General features: G+C 32.4%; 1 protein-coding gene across 1 annotated transcript in view; it reads left to right on the forward strand.

Annotated features, from left to right (window-relative positions):
- The first annotated feature begins 3,056 nt into the window (after positions 1–3,056).
- Positions 3,057–21,171, forward strand: part of LOC124357271 (probable ATP-dependent RNA helicase DDX28) — a 44,487-nt gene continuing 26,372 nt past the window's right edge. Inside the window, exons 1-6 of the mRNA XM_046808857.1 lie at positions 3,057–3,376; positions 9,388–9,549; positions 11,559–11,705; positions 13,009–13,131; positions 15,099–15,296; positions 19,757–19,907. Coding sequence (XP_046664813.1) covers positions 3,284–3,376; positions 9,388–9,549; positions 11,559–11,705; positions 13,009–13,131; positions 15,099–15,296; positions 19,757–19,907 — 874 coding nt within the window. The 5' untranslated portion in view covers positions 3,057–3,283. The remainder of the gene's footprint in view (positions 3,377–9,387; positions 9,550–11,558; positions 11,706–13,008; positions 13,132–15,098; positions 15,297–19,756; positions 19,908–21,171) is intronic.

The raw sequence follows: 21,171 nt of genomic DNA on the forward strand, positions 1-21,171 counted from the left end.
TTTGATCTTTCTGCTGCTCTCGAAGAAACAGCCATACATTGCAGTCCGATTAAAGTTCTTAGAAGCTCTCACTTTACATGGTTTTCTCCAGAACTAATGAAACGGACAGTCGAAAAACTTTTCCATAGAAAGTATAAACAGTCGTTAAGCCCAATTTTCTATTACGAGTTTATTATGAGCTTCTCTCCGACACCAATGTAAGGAACTTTGCACATTTTGTTGCTCAAGTTATGTTGCTCATGTTGAAGAGAGTGTTCCATCTACCACCTTTTTTAGTTATTGTAGTGGTAATCTTTTTGAGCCGCTGCAGCGTATATTCAGTGAGTTCAACGACCCACCGAACAAGATGTAACTGGTGTTTTCCCACCTTTTATAGTACGGATATGTGATCCCCTTACCAAAGTCTGGAATTCGGTCCTCACCAAGGTTTTTCTAAAGTTTGGTCCTGGATAAAATTAAATAATTATTTAATAATATCTAAAGTGGAAACCAGCACGGCTTTGTACACGACAGATCAACATTTACTTATCTTTTAATAATGGAAGAACTTGCGTTATTTGTTTTCAGAGCGGACCATCAAATATGTAGATACAGTAAATATTTTAGTTTTTCCAAGGCTTTCGACAAGGTGGACCTCAAGATACTAGTCTAAAAGTTGAAGGAATATGACATCATACTTGTCATATCATCATCTCTTTCCGCTTGGTGGCGGCTTTGGCAACTACGAGATTACCAATCATGGGCTTGCTGTAAAATTGGAATCTGTCTTCTAAGGCGAATTCCCCCAAGTAGCTGGTATTCCCCACGGGTATCACCTTGCACCTCATTATTTAATAGACTAAATAAATAGATTGTTTACGTAGAGTGCATTCTGCTGAGCTAGAAATGTGTCTGGGTATAGTAGCAACAAGATAATACATAACCGTCCATCGCTCCCGCTCACCTTTGTTATTTGAGTATACTATGGAGGGTAATGCAGTACCTAAAACCACGTGTGAACTTGGAAACCTCATTGGTATCATAGTAAAGTCTGCCAGCAGATTGGTTGGATTTATTATACATTTAACCAGGGGAATAAATAGTCTAGCTACTCTAACGTTCTTTATTTTTCTCTGGTGATGGAGTTGAGTATGTGTTTGCAGTCTGGGCTGCATACAATGCTCTCCTGTGGACCGCCTAGAGGCAGTACAAAGATTCTTGAGGCATATCCGTTTCAGTTTAGGGTGGCAGTATCGTAGTGTTCCCTCGTAGCTCCTTGGTAATGGCCTGAGCTGCAGTCACGCGCACAGCTACGTGCACCATATGTACCTTGGATCTCTTCTTACCAATAATATGCCAGCTATTCTCGAAGTACTAGACCACCACAGAAATTAAGTTGTTAGCAGATGTTTCCAATTGGACTGTATTGCGAATCATATATAATCCAATCATATCATTGCCGGATTCTTCTAGTCATAGCTCTAGGTTCTCCTTACACTGATAACCAGCCGGTGTTCCTCTGGTCCCTATAGAAGACTTTTCAAGCCTCTGATCTCTGACATTGAAGCAGATATGAACGTTTCAGAGAGACAAAGTGCGTTAGGCACATGACAATGTTAGTGCTGTCTTACATTATTTCAGTTCTGTCTATTGCATAAATAATGATATTTTGTTAATAGTTAATGGATTGCTTAGATGTTATTGACTAAAAGGGGCTTTAATTGTTTTATTTAATCTTGATCACTTAATTTAATAAAATTAGAAACATGGCCCAATTAAACTTATATGACAGCTTATGCCAAAATAATCGTCACACGCGAATTAAAAGTCATGTGAGTATGAGCTTTGTATTCGTAACTCTCGTCCATATGTAAATACACAACGACTGTCCATTCTGCAAAAATATTCTGTTTCTGAACCAGTTCAGATTCAACTGGGTACCTAAGACATAGTATATTCTATTGGATCTTGAAACTGCAAGCGTTTCCCTAAAGCCTGTTTGTTCATTCTGAAGTGCAAAACAAACAAAAAGGTGGAAAAATATATTCAGATGTCTTGGATTACGCTGTGGCTATATGGCCGGCTACCGTCTGTAGATTAGACAGACGGTTGATGCGTGGTGACATCAACCGTGACGTAACGAAAGGGCAGCCATAACTGTTACCTTTACACCACTGCCTTAGAAATATAAAAAACACAATTTGTAGACTATTTTATTAATTGCATATTATGTAATAGCTTTTGATTTTTTTAAACAAATATAACAAAACAAATTCCATTGATCTGCATGAATATATTTGCATATAATAGCTTTGGTTGATAAGTTATCATTCAGTCGAGTAGATAACAACACTAATATCTATGTTCGAACACTGTACAGTTTTTACTGTATTGCTCCAGCTAATGTATTGAATGGTAATGTAATAAAAGCGTAAGCTTAAATAAATTAAAAAGAAGAAATATACAACCAAAAATTAACCATGTACCAGAATCTACACTTCGTAGTTTCTATAGTTTTGTTTCTCGCAATTTTACTGGAATGTTTCAATTAATAGTCATTAAGAGAAATCATAATTAATTATAAATAATTTTTGTCATATTAAATATGTGCCATTTAATAGCATAAAATAACTGGAACATTTGTTTTATTTACTAATAACACTCAAATGGTTATGATTTCATAGTATATTGTATGTAAGTGGTAAGAGGGAAATTAGTATCTCGTCTTGAGATATTTGAAAATTAATTCTTCCATTTACCGATTAAAAATAGTTTTATTATTAATCTATTATGTATTATCGGACTTTAGCAGGACTGTAGGTTCTTATAGAAGGGATATTGGTACAGTTTAAAGTATATAGCAAACCTCGAATTCTTAATTGAATATGGTCCGTATTTTCTTTATTATTGATAAAAGTTTCCAACTGGTCAAAAGAACTAAACTTTCTACAACCCGCCATTTTAATAACAATGCACAGTGCTAGAGCTACTTCAAAACCTTTTGCGTCACAGTCTGTGACGTCATAGTCGTTCCCGTTCTTTGAAACCAAGACCGGTGACCGGGCATATAGCCACTCCGCTTGGATTAAGAAGAAGAGTAGTACCAGTGTCTATTTAGTTCATTTTGAGGTTATATTTATTCATCATTTATTCAATTAACATAATTTTGTGATAATTTTTTTATCTAAATATATGGACTTGCTACAATAAATAGATATTCGTAATATTTCAGTTCTTTTCTTTCCAAGCTGATATAATTCAAAAATAATATTTATGACGATTATAAACTAGGCCTACTACATCAATGGCATCAATTATGAGACCGTATTTTTTAAATTTTAATAAGTATGTGTTTTCTCATCATGGACGTAGGTGTTTATGCAGGAATTATTCCAAGGTAAAAGTTTGTTCTATTGGTATTTATTGTTATTGCATGAATCTGTAGGCTCTTTTTTTTAACATAGAAAACTTTGTATTTGTTCTTTGAAGGACTCAAAACATTGAGAATATTATTCGTGTTTACTTTAGCCTCTTTAGGCTGCAGTATAGCAAGAGGCCATCACTGCAATCCTATCAGGGTACCAAATTATCAATTAGAAATACGGGGAGACTTTAATAAGCGGCCTACACTCATTCGTTTGTTTTTGTCGAATTGTTTTGTTTGATATATTATCCAACTTCGATATGAAAAAATCGTATACATAAAGAGTTATAATAAATTACTGTAACAAGAAGAATTATTAATAATGTTTATTACAATTTTAAAAACATTAATTTTACACTAACAACAAAACAAACTAAGGCCTATACTTCCATATCAAAGAAACCTTACAATATTTGAGGCGGTCCATTCCAAAACTTACATAATCCAATTCCTGAAATTTTTCAGGAAACAATAAAAACGTTTAATTTAATAACTTTACAGTAAAATGTTATTTTTTTGTTTTCTTCAGGTGAAGGATACATGTTTTCATAAAATAGTGTAAACCTTTTTCACTTTAGATGTCTAGTTTTTTCCAGAATTAACATTAAAGTTTGGATAATGTTAGTTTTGCCCTGACACCAATGGATAAAGATAGTTTTGGAAAGATATTGTTAGGATAAAGTTAGTTATGTCATGACACGTTTTAATTTTGGCTAACATAAAACACTTAAAACAAATTAAATGTTGTGATTTTGACTAACTTAGGGGCTATTCTTTTAATTGACCATCACTGGGAGTATGGTGAAATATAAAAGAATGGTTATTTATATATCATTTTTATTATACATCAAACACGTAACTAAACTACAAAATCATCTTCTTGGGCTTGGTGACCTTCACAATACTCTTCCACATCTGGTACTTCCTCTTCTGTGATTCCCTCGGTTTCCATCATCAAACGTTTGAAGAACTGAAGGTCTTCTCTTTGATCCCAATCATCACCAAAATGTTTTTTTAGTAATTTTGCGATGTCTGTTAATTTTGCCTTTTTGATTAGAACTCCTTTTTTGACTGCTGACAAAACTATATCTTTAATAGATTTACCAGGTTTTGTCAAACACTTGGGGTTTTCGCAATTGGAGTTGTAGCTCCTCTCCCCTTTTACCAACACCCTGTTCCGTTGAATGTTTCTGCTAAAAACAAATCTCTTAACAAGACTAAATTTAAAATGCCATGCTTTCAATGGTTTTAAATATTCAGCAGCAGTTTCTTTCCAGTTATAAACTGAACAGTCTACACCTAATATGCGTACTGTGCCATGCTCAGCAAATAGGTCAATGTAGGTTTTTGGATTAGTGATGGTTGGTATCTTTCGAAGTGTCTTCTCAGTCCGACCAAACACTCTATCAGAAGGAAGGAAAGAGTGGCCAGGTACAGGGAATATAAGTTCAATATTCTTGATATTAGCAGGGGCAACGTTCAACAAAAAGTAGCTTAACATATTCACCATTATAGAATTACGATTCTGCCCTCCACAACCATCAGTGCACAATCGAATTGTCTTAAACGAACTCAGGTCACTTTTTGACAAAACATCAAAAATTATGGAACATATTTCATTTGAACTTTTACTGTGCTCGTTTTCTTGCCATGTATATATAAAAACATTCTCATTTGTTATTTTTGATATTGAAGAACCCTTCACTACTGTACAGTTGTAAGTATACAACTGGCGGCTATAGTAAGCTGCTTGGTCCGGTACCTTAGGGTTAACTAAATTTTTTTGGCAGTCAAATGAAAAGGTAACCATATTATCATTTTCCTCTCTAAGTTTGGCATAGAAAGCTTTACCTCGAAGCTTGTGAACTCTCAACTGAATCATCAATTCTACTTTGTGTACTTGGTTCTGTTCAACCTTGATTTTCTCACGCAGTTCAATACATTTTGAGCAAGCATCAGTCACTGGTCTACCAATTCCAATATTGTAATATTGGCAGAAAATATTCCTGAAGAAAGTCCTTTTGACTTTTAAAGACTCGTTTACACTAGAGTTGTAAATTTTCCAAAGTTTTGAAATATTTAATTCACAACTGAGATATTGCCTGGAACTTCTTCCTCGGCAATAGTGAGATTCTACTCCCTTTAGCTTTTCAATAAATGATTTTACACTTTCTCTTTTAATGCGGAATTTCTCTATGAGCCTAGCGCCACCTCTTTTTTCAACAGGCATCTGTCCGGTTGTGGCATAATTTTTCGCAATGTTGTTAACACGAAATCTACTAACACCTAAAATTCCGAGAAATGTTTTCTGACATACCTGAATCTTAAAGTCCTTGGTCCCCTTAATTTTTACTAGGTACTTAACTGCGACGCTCTTCTTTCCACCATTTTGTTTGGATCTTTCTCTTTGAGGTAATGACACTTCAATATGTTTCAGGATGAATGTATCTTGCTGAGTCTTCACAGGGTATTTATAAAATGCATCATGGAACTTCTTTACGTCAGACATCCTTAGTGATTTACATTTGTATGTTGGGCCGTTATGAAAACATCTTGGAGGTTCTGGCATTTGAGTAGGCATGTGCCTGAAAACAAACAAATTCATCAGGCTAAAGGTTTTAAAGAAAGTAAAATTGGTTAGAGCTATTTAAACAATGACCACACATCTACAAACAATGACCGATGACTGGAAAACAACAATCGACAACTTTATGAAATCCGGACTCATGCTTATCCAAACTCACATTAGTTAAAACATCCATTAATCCGAAGCTTAACAATTGTATGGCTGGACTATCATGTATCCAAACAGATAATTCAATAAACCTTAGCCTACATAAGCCAAAATTGTAGGTTATTATTCTGCTTACCTTTTTCTCTTATCCTTTGTCTTTTTCCATTCTTCAGGATTTGATTTCCTTCTCCTTGATTTATTAGGTGGAGTTGGTAAAATGGTTTCTGATAAACTCATTACAACTTCACAATTAACTTATTTAGATTGTAAAAATATTAAATGAATACAGAACAATTCACAGGCAGCAATACAGAGGCAAGACAAAATTACAAACATAAACAAAGTCATGTGACTGAATCCAGGCCACCCATTGGGTAAGAGGATAAAGATAGTTTTGGATCACATGACATTAATAACGCCATCCCATTGGCTGATGGATTATGCTAGTTTTGGAATAGCATTACTGAAATTAAGTGAGTTTTGGAAATGACACCTAGTTTTTAGCATTAAATATCCATATGATACAGTTAGTTTTGGAAAGATATGACCTGACTGCTTTATTCTTCTCTTTCTGCTAAATGCAGTGATACCAATAACTCAATTTCGAAAAAAAAAATGGATTTTGTGAGTTTTGGAATGGACCGCCTCATTTATAACTTGCCCGGGTTGATAGCAATGAGTAACAGCTTTTGTGAAATGGAGGAAAGAATTCTCCCCATAGGTTACCAGGAGCCAAATGTACATGTTGAAGCCACTTAAACTAATCTCGTTACTTGTGAGAAATATTTCACAATATTTTCCTCATATTCATCGCCATTTTCAGTCTCAAAATATTAGTTACTTCTTGCTGTGGGTAGGGTAAGATAAGCGGACCCGGTTTTTTATATAGAAATTGGCAAATGATATTACTTAATCATAACTATCGATATAATCAATCGATACTGATTACTGATTTTTAACAATTAATTAAATAATCTATATCAACAGCTGTAAACACTTTCAAATAATACTCTTGATGTAATATTTCAATTTTATATAAGTAACATTTTTTATTGTTAAAAATGACAATCAATTTTAGAAAACTACACGACATTGCTTTGGAAGATAATAAGATATGTTTTTCATGACTTCAACATGTTGGAATCGTGCGGAAGACCCATTATGTGAAATTTGTGGGAAAGAAACAACTGTAACTGTAAGAGGAGCAAATATGGTCGTCTTCAGTTTTCCTAATTTTGGTTATAATAATTTGTTTAAGATCACTGTAAATATTAGATTCATATTTTAATTTAAAACATATGATTGTTATTGAGAACTATAGGTACTTTTATATCAATTGATAGTCTAGGATTTGAGATGCAAATATTAGGTATCGATGATTACATTCTTCGATATAAAAAATCGGACCCGCTTATCGTACCCTACCCCTTCCTGTTTATTGTTTACATTAAAACTGCTATAAGTAATAAGGTGAAATCCTATGCTAAGTTAAAATTGTAATATCTAATTATGCCTTGAGATAAAAACATTGGACAATTCGTTAAAAACAACTGAATAACGAGCGTAGACTGCTTATAAAAGTCAACCCAGAAATACTTAAACTATCAAATACAGAAACATTTTAATTACAATTAGTGTTTATCAGCTCTTTATAATGTATTAAATAACAATATTGTTCTAAATTCATTCAAACAAAGTATAATCACTTATCTGGTATATGAGTAATGGCCGCTAGTATTATGTGTTGTGTCACTAGCTGTCACACACACTTATCCTTAAAAACAGGAAACGGTAACTTAATTTTAAACTATTTCGTTTGTTACATTTTATATATGCACATAATGTAGATAGTTTTTTATTCATCAATAAATTATTAATATTTTAGATTTAAAACATCTGAATTATATTGTTTATAATTTAAAATATCTATAACATAATTTGTGTAAACATTTTTGTTTGTATAGTTTAAATAATCATATATATGATTCTATTGTGGTGTTGGTCTCTTATTATACTGCAGCCGACATGTTTATCCTTGAAAATAGTAAAAAGCAAGTGAATGTTGCACCGTCTTGTTTCTTACATTTTATAAATACACATAGCCTACATAGTTTTTATTCCACATTGGATAATAGATTAGCTTGATAAGATAAACCCTTTTACTGCCAAAAGCCTAAATATAGACTCAACCTTTTAAGTCATAAAACACCAAGAGCCTTTATTTAGGCTCTCAACATTTTCATGCAGTACACAACCATTTATTGACTAATATCAATAAAATTAGTACTGATTAATGCATTTTATGTAGAATGTACTATATAGCAAGTAGCATTGTATAGACGTTCATATAATATTCAAACAAAATAATAATACACACTTAATTGTTTTATCTAACGACACATGAATTTTTATGGCAAAATTCAGTTTTGTACTTCGTTTACTAATAAATAAATAAATCTGTAAATTGTTAGTATTATTTTACCACATTTTTACATGTCATTCTCAGTTAAATATATTACACTATAATACAGAAATTTGTTGAGTAAATATTTTATTCAGGCATTTATTGAGCTCTTAATTTACAAAAAAAAAAAAAAAAAAAAAAAAAAAAAAAAAAAAAATGAAAAAAAGAATCAAACTTTTAAAGGTACACAGTTTTAACAGATCAACATTTCATAAATTCCATTACATGTCGTTGTTCTCCTACTAATAACAAAAAATGAGACCAAAATCATTAGTTTATCATAAAATTTAGCAAAATGAGAACGATTTATATCTATGTGTGTCATAATTCGTAAAATTGCTCTGGCGCTACTGTGACATACCCAGCGGCTATCCTGCGGAGTCCGACGAGACTACCCGCTCCAGTAACTCTGGCGTTATGTGACGCAACCTGCTCAATATGCTTAGCACTAAAAGGATTAATTGCAGAATGCATGGTTTGCACATATATAACAGTTTTTATGGTAACCCTTGTATAAACTTACAGTTACTCTGTATTTACTCAATTTAAGTTTGAATTGACGAGGATTGTAAAAAGAGTGTGTGAAGCCAATGTTACAATTTACATTAAAGAAAATCTAAATTTTTCTAGGTAAGCTTCATCTCTAAACTTAAAAAAAATAGGTATATCAAATTTATTTTACTGTAATGCATCCATTTAAATAAGTACTAATTTACTATGTACTTATCCTTAAAATATAAAGAATAAGACTATGTTAATGTCTCCATTTTTTTCTTAATTCTTCAGCATTTGCCATCAACTGCTGAACAACAAGATGTGGTTGACCAGATATTTCCAGACATCGAAGGCTCCCCCAAGCCTGTGCCTGCCAATTACTTTAAAATGACAAGGGGCAGAAAACAAAAATCAGAGAAAGTGCTTGGTGGCAATGAAGTTCACAAGTCCGGGGTAAGTTATATTTCACTAAATTCTCTGTTTTGTTTGTGGATAAGTGATAAGATTACAACAACTTTACTGATAATAATATACTGATACTCATTACAGCGATAATATCACCATTGATACAATTGTAGATCAAATTATTCAATCTGCTTAACACAATCGTCCTTCACTGTGACATTCGAGTCATGTACCAATATTAGGACAGCCGTAATAGTAGTAATATGCGTCCACCGGTCATTGTATTAACCCTTTTCTATCAGTCTTTTTTTTATCTGTTTACCATGTCATTTCTATTTATTTTAATACATTTTCTTAGAAAAAACACGTTTTTGAAAACTAGTGGTTATAAAAGTATGTATGATTTTATAATAGTTTATTGTCTTTGTAATTTATTATTTCAAGCTATAGAAAAATTATATCTACACAAATAACTGTATATTTTATATCTTTCAAAACATTCTGTAAGATGGTGATGGGGATTTTTGACTAGGTTTTGAATTAGTATGTTTTCTTACTCTTATGTCAGATGTCATCAGACGTCATGCTTTTGTTTGACACCATTTGAAATTTTAATAAAATTACTTTTACTTTATTATCCACTGATCTACAATGTTTCTGATTTCTGCTATGATCATAAAACTGCCAAACACATTTTCCAGCTGGAAATGATTATTATTTGCTGGGTTTTACTGCCTGTTTGTTGTAGTTTGATTCCTAACCTATTTTAAATGGATTCTGTCATTAAAAAATATATTGTTACCAAATACGTCCTTCCTTTTTAATTTTGTAGTTAGCGCTGAATTATAAAGTGATGATACTAGTATTGACGGAAATATATAAAGTGATAATAGTGACATTCTTTGAACATTGTGTAACATAACAGACAGTGACAGTGATTTTGTGTAACAATTTTAACCATTTGTTCACATTTTTGCAGCAAACACGACAAACCAGTTTGTGCATCATAAAATAGAAGTTCACATAACTCTGTAACTGTGCATTTGGACCCTTGTTCTCATAAAATATTTTTCTTTAGTCTATATGACGATATGATTCCTGGAATTTTTTGTTGAATTTTGAAATACCCTGTATATTATTTATATAACTATTACGCCTAGGCGTAACAGCGAATACTGGTCTTGATGATGATGATGATGGATTGGACAACAGTTGGTCTGTTTATTAAGGACTTTATTTTCCTCTTTTCCTTAAACATTGTTTAGTGGGAAATTAACTAACACATGTGAACGCATTAATTATTAATTCTTGAGAGTGGCGTGAAATCCAGCATCAACTGGATCGTAGTTAGACTCAAAATAATGTCATTACAATGTTGGATGCCGTCGCTGTCCGACATACGAGTGAAAGGGCAAAATCAAAATATTGGACAATGTCTGACATATGTGTTGTGAGGGTTAGACTATTGCAGTCAATGTGCTATATTATGTAGTAAAAAGATTTGAAGTTTAATGTACATGTTTTGCTTGACATTTTGAAGGTAACTATTTCTTTCTAACTAATTGAACAGTGTAATAGTATTTGAAAATAGTATTTTAGTAGCTTATAAATAAATATGATATTATGAGATAATTAGTATTGAAATGTCTATCTAAATACATGTTTCTTCTAGTCCAACCCAATCACCACATAATAGTGAATGTGTAAAATAAGGTTAAAAGTGCAACAAGTTAGAGAAACAATTAATTTTTGTTTGTATTTAATCAAATAGACACATAACGTTTAGAAGCCCAAATTAAATATTTGAAAAAAATAATATTAAGACTGTAAAACATATAGTGAGATGTGAAATATTAAATTTGTAGGTCAAAAGATTGGATTTACAATTTGTTAAACAATTTGCTTTCAGTACATCAAATTCTATGCATTCCGTGTAAAAACTTTCAGCAAATAACTTATTCTAAGACACAAAAGAAAACTTGGTTCCAGAAAATTGAAGGTTCCACTATTTTTTTATGGTACAGTTTCATACTCTTTAATTCTTTGTTCTTTTTCAGCATATTATTATTGAGTGCAAAAATAAAGATTTAAACCATTACATTAACCAAAAATATAACAAGTTCAACGCAATACCTCTGGCAACGAAAGGTTGGAACCACAGATTGTCAAAAGGAGACTATTTCAAGATCAACATTTATCCTGATGTAAGTTTTTGATAAAGTATAATCATGATGTTTGTCTAAAACCAGTGTTTTTTAAGGACTAATAGTCTTGATTCAATGTTCAACTCATATTAAGTTTAATGGAAATAATTGGCAGTTATATGTGTTCTCCGTTGGTTTTAAAACAAGAAAGGAGTAGGCCACACTGCATGTCATGTAATAGACTTTGCAGAGGTTGCATGCAGTATTTCAAGTGAGTAAAGAGCTCATTTCATTTTCGAGATATTCTGAAGATAGACAATCAGACAAGACCTTTTAACATCCTCCTGGCTGACAAAAGAGAAATGTGTTAGTAGCAGATTAAAGATAAATGTTTTAGTCTACTGAGTGATAGCCATCAATGATATTTAACCTAATTCCATGGTCTCATCATATGTCTCATCATAGAACTCATTCTTATCTATTTAGAAATTAAATTTCATTAAAAATTTAAAGTCTACTGATGAAAATCTTTCTCAAGATATCTTGCCACATGATACATGCACATTTCTATTCATTAAGTAGAAAGAAAATACACTGCTGTTTTCATTGGAGTATTTAATTAACAAAAGTTCCAGTGAGATAGGAAAGGTACTACAATACAAGAGTGTGCTGAAATCAAATCTTGTCACCAACTTTGATTTAACATTGGCTTTCCATTTCATTATATTTTGTTCTTTATACTGTATGAATAAGCTACATGGGTTAATGTGTTACATATAAAATCTCACATGATTCCAGCATATTAATACATTTATTTATTCTGCCATTTGCTCTTCGCCATAATGGTAAGATCAATGTAAAAATATTTACTAATGCTCAGCCAAATTCCATGAAGTGACATGCACAATCATCAAACTCAGTGGTTGACTTGTATAGAAATGTAGCTTCATGCAAAGTTTGATGTCTGTAGGTCAGTTACGTTGATCGTGCGGACAGACAGAACTGACATTTTTCCAGCCCCACAAGCTTTGCTAACGCTCAGCCAATAAATAACTTTCTTATTTTGATACTTGCTGTCTATTAATTGATTTCTAACATGATTTTTGTAAAATGGGGCATACAGTTGGCAATCAGTGATTTCCAGTCCTTTAATAGAGTATAATAGAATATATTTGTAGTGTTGACAATATACATTACATTGTATTGCAATAGTCAATAATAATACCAATTTTTTAGGGTATTTATCTTTAAAAAATTCCATTTGCTTGACTTTCCAGCATAACAATTTACAAAGAATTACAAAGTAGCAAGGTACAATAACTTATAAATATTAAAAAAATGTATTTGTTTGACATGTTTTCAGAAGGAAAAACGTGAGAGTGTATTTTGGGTTGATGGTTTAGATTCATTTGAAAGCCTCGGGCTGGACAATAGAATAACTGAAGCTCTGAAGAAGATGGGTATTACAAAGCCAACTCATATTCAAGTAAGTATTCCCTTAAGTTAACATACTGTGATAATTTTAATAAACTTACTGTACATCTGTGATATTCAGTAGATGGAAATTAATCAAGTATGACTAGAAAATAAAAACAGATTAAACCAATAATATTTTTAAGTATAGTGAACAATGGTGGAATCAACAGTTCACAATTTTATATCATCACTATAAACATACTATTATGCCGTAAATCATTAAGGAATTACAAATTCTTGTTATTTTGTATTTGGTTGTGTATGAAATTATTTATTTCATATAATGTTATTTCAGTCAGATTTGTTAATGTTTTAATAATGTTAATTTTTGTTGTAGATTGTTGTATGTAAGTTAATTGATATGCGTGTTGTACATTTCGTAACATATGACAATGGTAAATGTCCAAAATCCTTTTAACCCTGGATCTGGCAGTTAAAATTCCTATAATGACAGGTACTATTTTGCTAGTTGTGCACACCTTCATTCAAACCTATGTGAATGTTTATTATTGAAGTAGAGTATACACTATTATATATTTTATTTTTCAGTACAAAACAAGGATAATTTATAAGCAGTTAGATTATTTTTTAAATTTAAATTTAGGTTTTTGTTTTTCATTATATGTGAAAAAATAAAAGTAAAACAAAAATATCCAATAATTAAGTAATAATAAGTAAAGTCTTATAAAAAAATACAGATCTTTTTTTTTATTACTTTTCAAAATATGCAAAATGTCTTAAAAAGAGGGTTTTTTTGCAAAACATAAAAAATTCAACTTTCCCCAAAATTCATAAATTATTTTTGGTAAATGTATTGTATATGTTTTTATACTTTCGTATGTAAAAATGTGTGTTGCAAATCTGAAGAAAACAGTATTTTAAATTAACAGTATTTGTAATCTAGGCATAGGACTAAATATAACAATTTTTATATCACAATTTAGCCTACAAACCTGTGAATATCACTAAACTAAATAAATAGAAAAATAAACCATTTTTTATGGTATAGGTTTATACATACAAGCTTAGAATTCACAAATTAAAGTTTAGAATACCTAATGAGTAATGCCGGTGCATCAATATGGCTACAGTCCTATCGAAAGTATATAGTTTGATCACAAAATAAACACTTAATAATTTACTTATTCCTTGAAGATACCTATACCACTTGATGGCAAATTTCACAATGAAAAGTTTGATGTTGTTTGATACTAACGCAACATATTTCAACAAACAGATGTTTGAAGCAAATAACCTTGTTAAGAAAGAAATTCTGAATGCAGTGGTAGCCAAACTCAATCCTAAAAGGAATTTCCCATAGCAAAAGTACAGAGAACACGTCCCATTTTTTCACGCTCAAGTGCACGACCAATCATGGAAAACAACATTTGTATTGCAACTTAATAATTACGGTGCATACTTATTACACATTATTATTCAATAAACTATATATCAAATTAATGTGTGAAACATCCTGATTAATTAGGTATAATATTTGTCCTACTTAAGTTTTATTTTTAGTAGCAAAAGTTTGATTAAATAGATTACTGCAAAATTGACTAGTGGTTCAACGTTGGAAAACACTTTTTTAGCGACTAGTCACTAGTCATCTGGAGGGATAATGGATATGGTTGTATTTCAAGTATAGTCTATAATTTGAATTTGTGCAAATAGCAGTGACGTAACTACAGAGTGGGATGATGGGGTTAGAACCTTCTCTCTCAAAAAAACCTGAAAATAAAAAGAATACTCCTATAACAGTAATACAGTTTGACTTAAGTACAACAGTTAAATATTCTACTTTGAATGAGTCCTGTATAATTCATTCACATTATTTAGATTTTCAGATATATTTCATATTCTCCTGGTGAGGTGTGTTCTCTAATCACATTCATCCCCCCAAGGCCAAGTCCTAGTGACGTATTATTGTATGTAACTTTGACGAAATCTACTACATATGATAATTTATTGTTGTAGGCCTCTGGTATACCTGCAGTACTGAATAGCCAGAATGTGCTGTTGGCTGGGGAGACTGGCTGTGGCAAGACACTGGCTTACCTGTTGCCTGTGGTCCAGGAGATATTGAGGTGGCGGGCAGTATCCCAACATCGCAAGTTCAACACTCCTCTAGCTTTGGTGCTGACACCTGGCCGAGAATTGGCGTACCAGATTGGGGTCGGTATCAAGAACATGTATAAGAGATATGAGCTATGATATCTTACTAAAGAGAACATTGATTTGTTTTCATACCTGATTTCTAATTCAATTATAGACTAGCAACAATTGTATTACATCTACTACATTATAAGCACTGGGTGGATTTATTTATACAAGTTTTCTATTAAAATATACTATGCCACCATTATTTTGGTACATATTTGTGTTTCTGGTATACCATAGTTTATAATCCTTTGATGTATACCTTAAAATGAAGTCATATGTATATTGTCAATATAATTAATTTGTTTCCTCTATTCAGCAACTGTTACAAGTTACAAATGATACATTGCAATAAACACTGATATCTCATTATTACTACCGGCTACCTCAGAATTGATAGGAGAGTAGAAATTTATTTACAGGATTGGTTAAATCGCCACCAAATTTTTGCACTGTTACACATATGGTACTGATAATATATCTGTGCATTGTAGCTTTGTGAACTAACCAGTGATTCACTTATGTGAGTCTGCATGGTTGGGACAGTGCAATCAAATTGCCCATATACAGGGTGACTGCCGGGAACCGGACGTATTTTAAATGAATAGTACAACCTTATTTTATATAGTAAAATTGTTTAATTGTGGATATATATTGGTGAAAACATACCATTTCAAAAAACATATGTTTTATGGAACCTTTTATCCTAGTTTGGGTTTATTTCTTTAAGATGATATCATGCATGTGATGGCCGTTAACCTGGATACAGGTTTCCAACCTCTGGAGAAAATCATTACGCACTCTCATCAACATGTCTTGTCCAATCAAATTCACCTCTTCGGTGATTGCATCTTTTAGCTGCAATAATGTTTGTGGTTTGTGAACATAGACACGAGCTTTCAAATACCCCCATAAGAAATAGTCACAGGGCGACAAATCTGGTGACCTCGGCGGCCACGGCACGTCACCAAAACGTGAAATCAACTTGCCAGGGAACATCTTCTTCACAACTCGCATCGATGCAGCGGCAGTATGCGCTGTAGCCCCATCTTATTGGAAGTAAACATTTTTCACGTTTATTCCTCGCCTCCGAAGTTGTAGCTTGAGATATGTTTCCAACATGTGAACATAGCGTGCAGAATTCACTGTCACTGTGACTCCATTTTCCTCAAAAAAATACGGACCAATTATCCCAAAGTGGCCTACAGCACACCAAACCATTACTTTTGGAGAGTGGAGTGGTTTTTCATGAAAGTTACATGGATTTTCAGGAGCCCAATATCGTAAGTTTTGTTTGTTCACTGAACCGTTTAAGTGGAAGTGAGCTTCGTCGCTAATTAACATCATTACATCAGGATTATCAGTAAACAACACCTGCATACGTACTGCAAAATCTTCTCTTTGTCAATAGTCCCTCTCTTTCAGTTGCTGTACCACCTGTATTTTATAGGGATGAAATTTCAAATCTGATTTTAAAATTATTCTGACAGAATCACGCTTCATGCGTAGCTCTTGTGCGTGTCTTCGTGCAGAGCGACCCGGGCTCCTCATCAAAGCAGTTCTCACTCTAGCGATGTTGTCTGGTGTTCTCACTGTTCTTGCTGGACCGGGTGGCTTTTTCTTTGATACTGTTCCTGTTGTTCTGAACTTGTGCACCCATCTTAGCAATGTATTCCGGCTTGGAACCGTGTCATTTCGCGCAATATTAAAGTGGCGTCGGAAGATACGCTGTGTTTTGATAACGGATTCGCCATTTTTAATAAATGTGTCATATGCAAAAACACGATGCTGAACTGACCACTGATCCATCGTGACTAAAATGGTAAAGCTGACTCAAAACAATGACATAACCTCAATCTCCCTAGAACGTGTAACAACAATGTAACAGCTGTTGCAAATTCGTCCGGTTCCCGGCAGTCACCCTGTACTTAGCAAACTCATAAATTCCGCTTCTTCAGTGTTCCTTCCAATGTGATCTCAAAAATGTCCATTATATAAGTTTGCCACCGTCTGTGACATTGGTAACCCAACGATTGCCACTATATTGTTTGCTTTTAAAAGCTCTTATAAAAATAAGTTGATTGGAGGAATATTCATGCCAATGGTGCTATTTTTTAAATTTAAATTTTCTTAATATCTGGACTGTTTATGGAATTGGCACTTTGACAAAAAGCCATTCAACATCAAAACTAGTAATTTTCATTGCAGTTTTCATGACTTCAATGAAATGTCTTGCATATTAAATCAGTCTTTCTCAACTTTATATTTCGTTATATATTTCTTTCGAGTTATATTTTGCAACGTTATGTTAGTGAGGTAAAATGTCTGAGCTGACAATGTCTCATTGGGAAGCGTTCTAGATGCACTTTAAGCAGACCATTTTTGAATTTCATTTTGATTTTTGCATTTTGTGTTTCTCTTTAGTCAGTTTATGAGCTTTATCTCCAATCTTCTGGGTAATTCTGTCCGTCAAATCCTAGTTCTATGTTTTAACTTTCTTTATATACTCCCTTTTAAAATCTAATACTAATGAAGTGACTGGTTCATATATCCACTCATATTACCAATTACATTAGCTTTCATCATCCAGCCCCTGATCTAGGCCTTGAAGTATCCCTCCTTGTGTGAGCTGAGAGCCATTTGTGTTATATAAGCAAACAACCCAGTGTTTCATGAAATGGATGGTGAAATTTCCCCTAAAAAAAATTATTGTCAGCTGTGCTAGTTTTGGTGATTTACTCAGATTATGTGTTTTTTAGCTTGACATTCTTAAAACCAAACTCAGACTCTAATATAGAAGTTAAATTAATGTCACTCAGCCATAGAGACTTTTTTGATAAAAATGCCAACCTTCAATATTTTTTACTCAATAAGTACCCTTGAAGAATAATAAAGAAGTTTGTCTATTGTCATTGTCTTGTTGGCTGGTGGTGATATAACTATTATTTACAAGAGTAATAGTTGGTTTTATGAGTAAAATTAAGAAAATATGATGAGTAAAATTTATAGTTTGGTATTTGTAAATTTTGATCACCTCTCATTTGAATTCCCACCAAAATAAGCATTACTGACAGTCAGTTTCTTTGTAGGGTAATTTCCTCTATACATTTTATGAAAAACAAACCTGTTGTTTATGTAATACAAATGGCTCGTGGTTCCTGGAAGATTGTACATTTTTATAATATTACCACTTATGTTAGATATAAATTGAAAATTCATGAATAAATAACTAAGACAATTAATATTTAAATAAATGCAACAGAGTGAGATAATAATAATCTCCAAGTTCTTTTAATTTTAACATTTTTGTTCAAGAAAGCTTACTAGTTTATCCTTGAGCCAATGATGTTTGATTTCTAGGTGATGTAACATTTTCAATGGTTTCATTGATTCAGCACATAGTACTTCACCGCACATGACACACTGCAGCTTATTTCCAGGGGACGTGAACCCAAACGTCAAATTAGACTCGTATTTCTTGCTTTTTTTTATAGTTTGATCTGCCTTGTTACACACGGAAAAATGTATCCATTACAACGTTTAAGTAACTCAAAGTAGTAAAATAAACACGTGAAGAGTAAGAATTTTGCAGGTTAGATTGGGTAGACAAAATTGGCACCACATAATTGGCACCATAAAATCTCCGACATGTAGAAACACAGGCTGATCATGCTTGTCCGCAGGCTTTATAAAGCGATCAAAAATATTATACTTTGATTTTGGTTTCAGGTTACGTATTATCGGTTTTACTGTCAAACTTTTATTAGTTAAATAAAAAAATTCAATGAAGGAATACCACAAAATAAAACCACAGCATTTTATATGCTGTATTGATTTTATGGTTTTAAACGCCTCATCTCCCTCCCCCAATTGCAATTTATAGTTGGTGGTTGTCAACATTTCAAACACAAAAAAGGGGTCATAGGTTCAAAAAGGTTTAGAACCCCTGATGTAGAGCATGCTAGAGTTATTGAAAAAGCTCCAGAGTCATTAATGATTGTCAAAGTACTTGAAAAGGTGCAATCCAGAAGACTTGATCTGCATTATTTTAAGATTAAGCAGCAGATATGTAGCCAGCAGCTTGAATCTATGAACTATATACAGCATAGGCCCTATCACATACGAAAAAGTCCTCTCAATCCAACTTAAGTGTTTGTCAATAAATAGTCAAAGGTTTTTTACTCTCTCAAGTATTCCAATTCCTGGTTTATCAGTTTTAATTTAAGACCTGTACTACTGTATATTTTATAAACTAGCAGTGAATAGTCTTATTATAGTATACTGATTAATTGTTGGCATTTAATTATAGATAACAGAAAAATCATTTAAATTAATGAGGATTTGAAAAGACGTTAAGATAGATAATATTTTACCACGTCCAACTAAGTGTTTTATGATATTTAATAATGTTCAAGAATATTATCTGAATGAACATGTGTAAAGGAGGGAATAACAACGGCTCTGTGTGTCAGCAGGATGTAGTGAACAACCTGGCAAAGGAGCTGATGTTTGACTTTGAAGTGATGGTGGGCGGCCACATGAAAAGACTCATCACTCATCCAAACTTCCGGCCTGTGGATCTTTTTGTTTCTAGCATAGGTGCTGCTGGCAAGCTGACAACCTCAGGTAAATTTGCATCTTATATGAACATCTGTATATAGTCATTAAATCGTTCTTAGAAGAAAGAAGACAATTCATTGACGTGACATGTACTATTTAGAAATATGGAATTATATACATGCAAGTATTTGTATACTAATTTTATCAATTTACGTACAACCAGAATATATGTGTCTAGCTAAATTTAAATTTGTTGTTAAGTTCTTGATAACTACCTTAATTCTGTAACTGACACCTAAAGGACTAAATAGTTTAACCTAAACTGCCAATAGTCTATTTTAGACAATTGTAACACTTTTTTAATGCATCTTACTATATCTAAACGTTGTGTGATACACGTAACATTTTTCTATAAAAGTGAAAATTCAAATTTGTTCCACTCGTATTATAGTCCTTGTGTATAATGAATGTAGAAATGTCTCAAACTTAAAGGCAGTGGTTGCTAAGCAATGAAGTAGCGATTAGTTTTGTTTGCTAATAATCGTAGTTGGTAAGATTACAACAAGTTATTTATTTTAAATCTAAATATTATTAAGGAAAAGAAAATCAGAACATTTATTCCAAAATATTTTACAATTTGAAAAAATAATGATAATATATGTCAGATATAATCCAAATTTTACTGAGACTTGAGCTGTTGACACTTAGCTCCACCAAAGTGGCTGAAGCATTGATTACATTTAAATTTTAGAAACTATTAAGTATACAGTTCTTGATCAATAGTGTAATGCAGATTACAAAGGACAAACTTATTATCTAATTTTTACCACATATTGTGCAACTGAAGAATTAAAATCAAATAATGCATTAGAAATGGTATTAAAACACTATTATAACACCTGCCTTCCTTGACATGATATATAATTTTTACAGTGGCTAAAGGAAATAAAACTGAGAACTTTATTTCTTCTCTAATGTCTCTATGAGTCACTTTTCCCAGCATACAGCCTTAAAAACAACAAGATTTCTATCATGCAAATCTTATTATCTATGATTATTTTGAAATTTTGCCAGAACTTGAAAAGAGTTTCCACCTTTCCCCTTATACCAAAACTAATAAGTAGATGCTTTTTAACCAAAGTAGTCATCTATAGCCTATGTCTGTATATATTTTTTTGATTGGGGCGGTGAAACAAACAAAAATAAGCCACCAGAAATATCTTAGACCGGAAGTATATTGTAAAAGTCGGAAGAAAGACAGGTTTTGATTGAAGATAGTTTCCGAGACCTAAATTTGTACATATTTTATTTTATCTGAGAAACAAATGAA

Source organism: Homalodisca vitripennis, chromosome 3 (assembly GCF_021130785.1).
Source record: "Homalodisca vitripennis isolate AUS2020 chromosome 3, UT_GWSS_2.1, whole genome shotgun sequence".
Lineage (NCBI taxonomy): Eukaryota > Metazoa > Arthropoda > Insecta > Hemiptera > Cicadellidae > Homalodisca > Homalodisca vitripennis.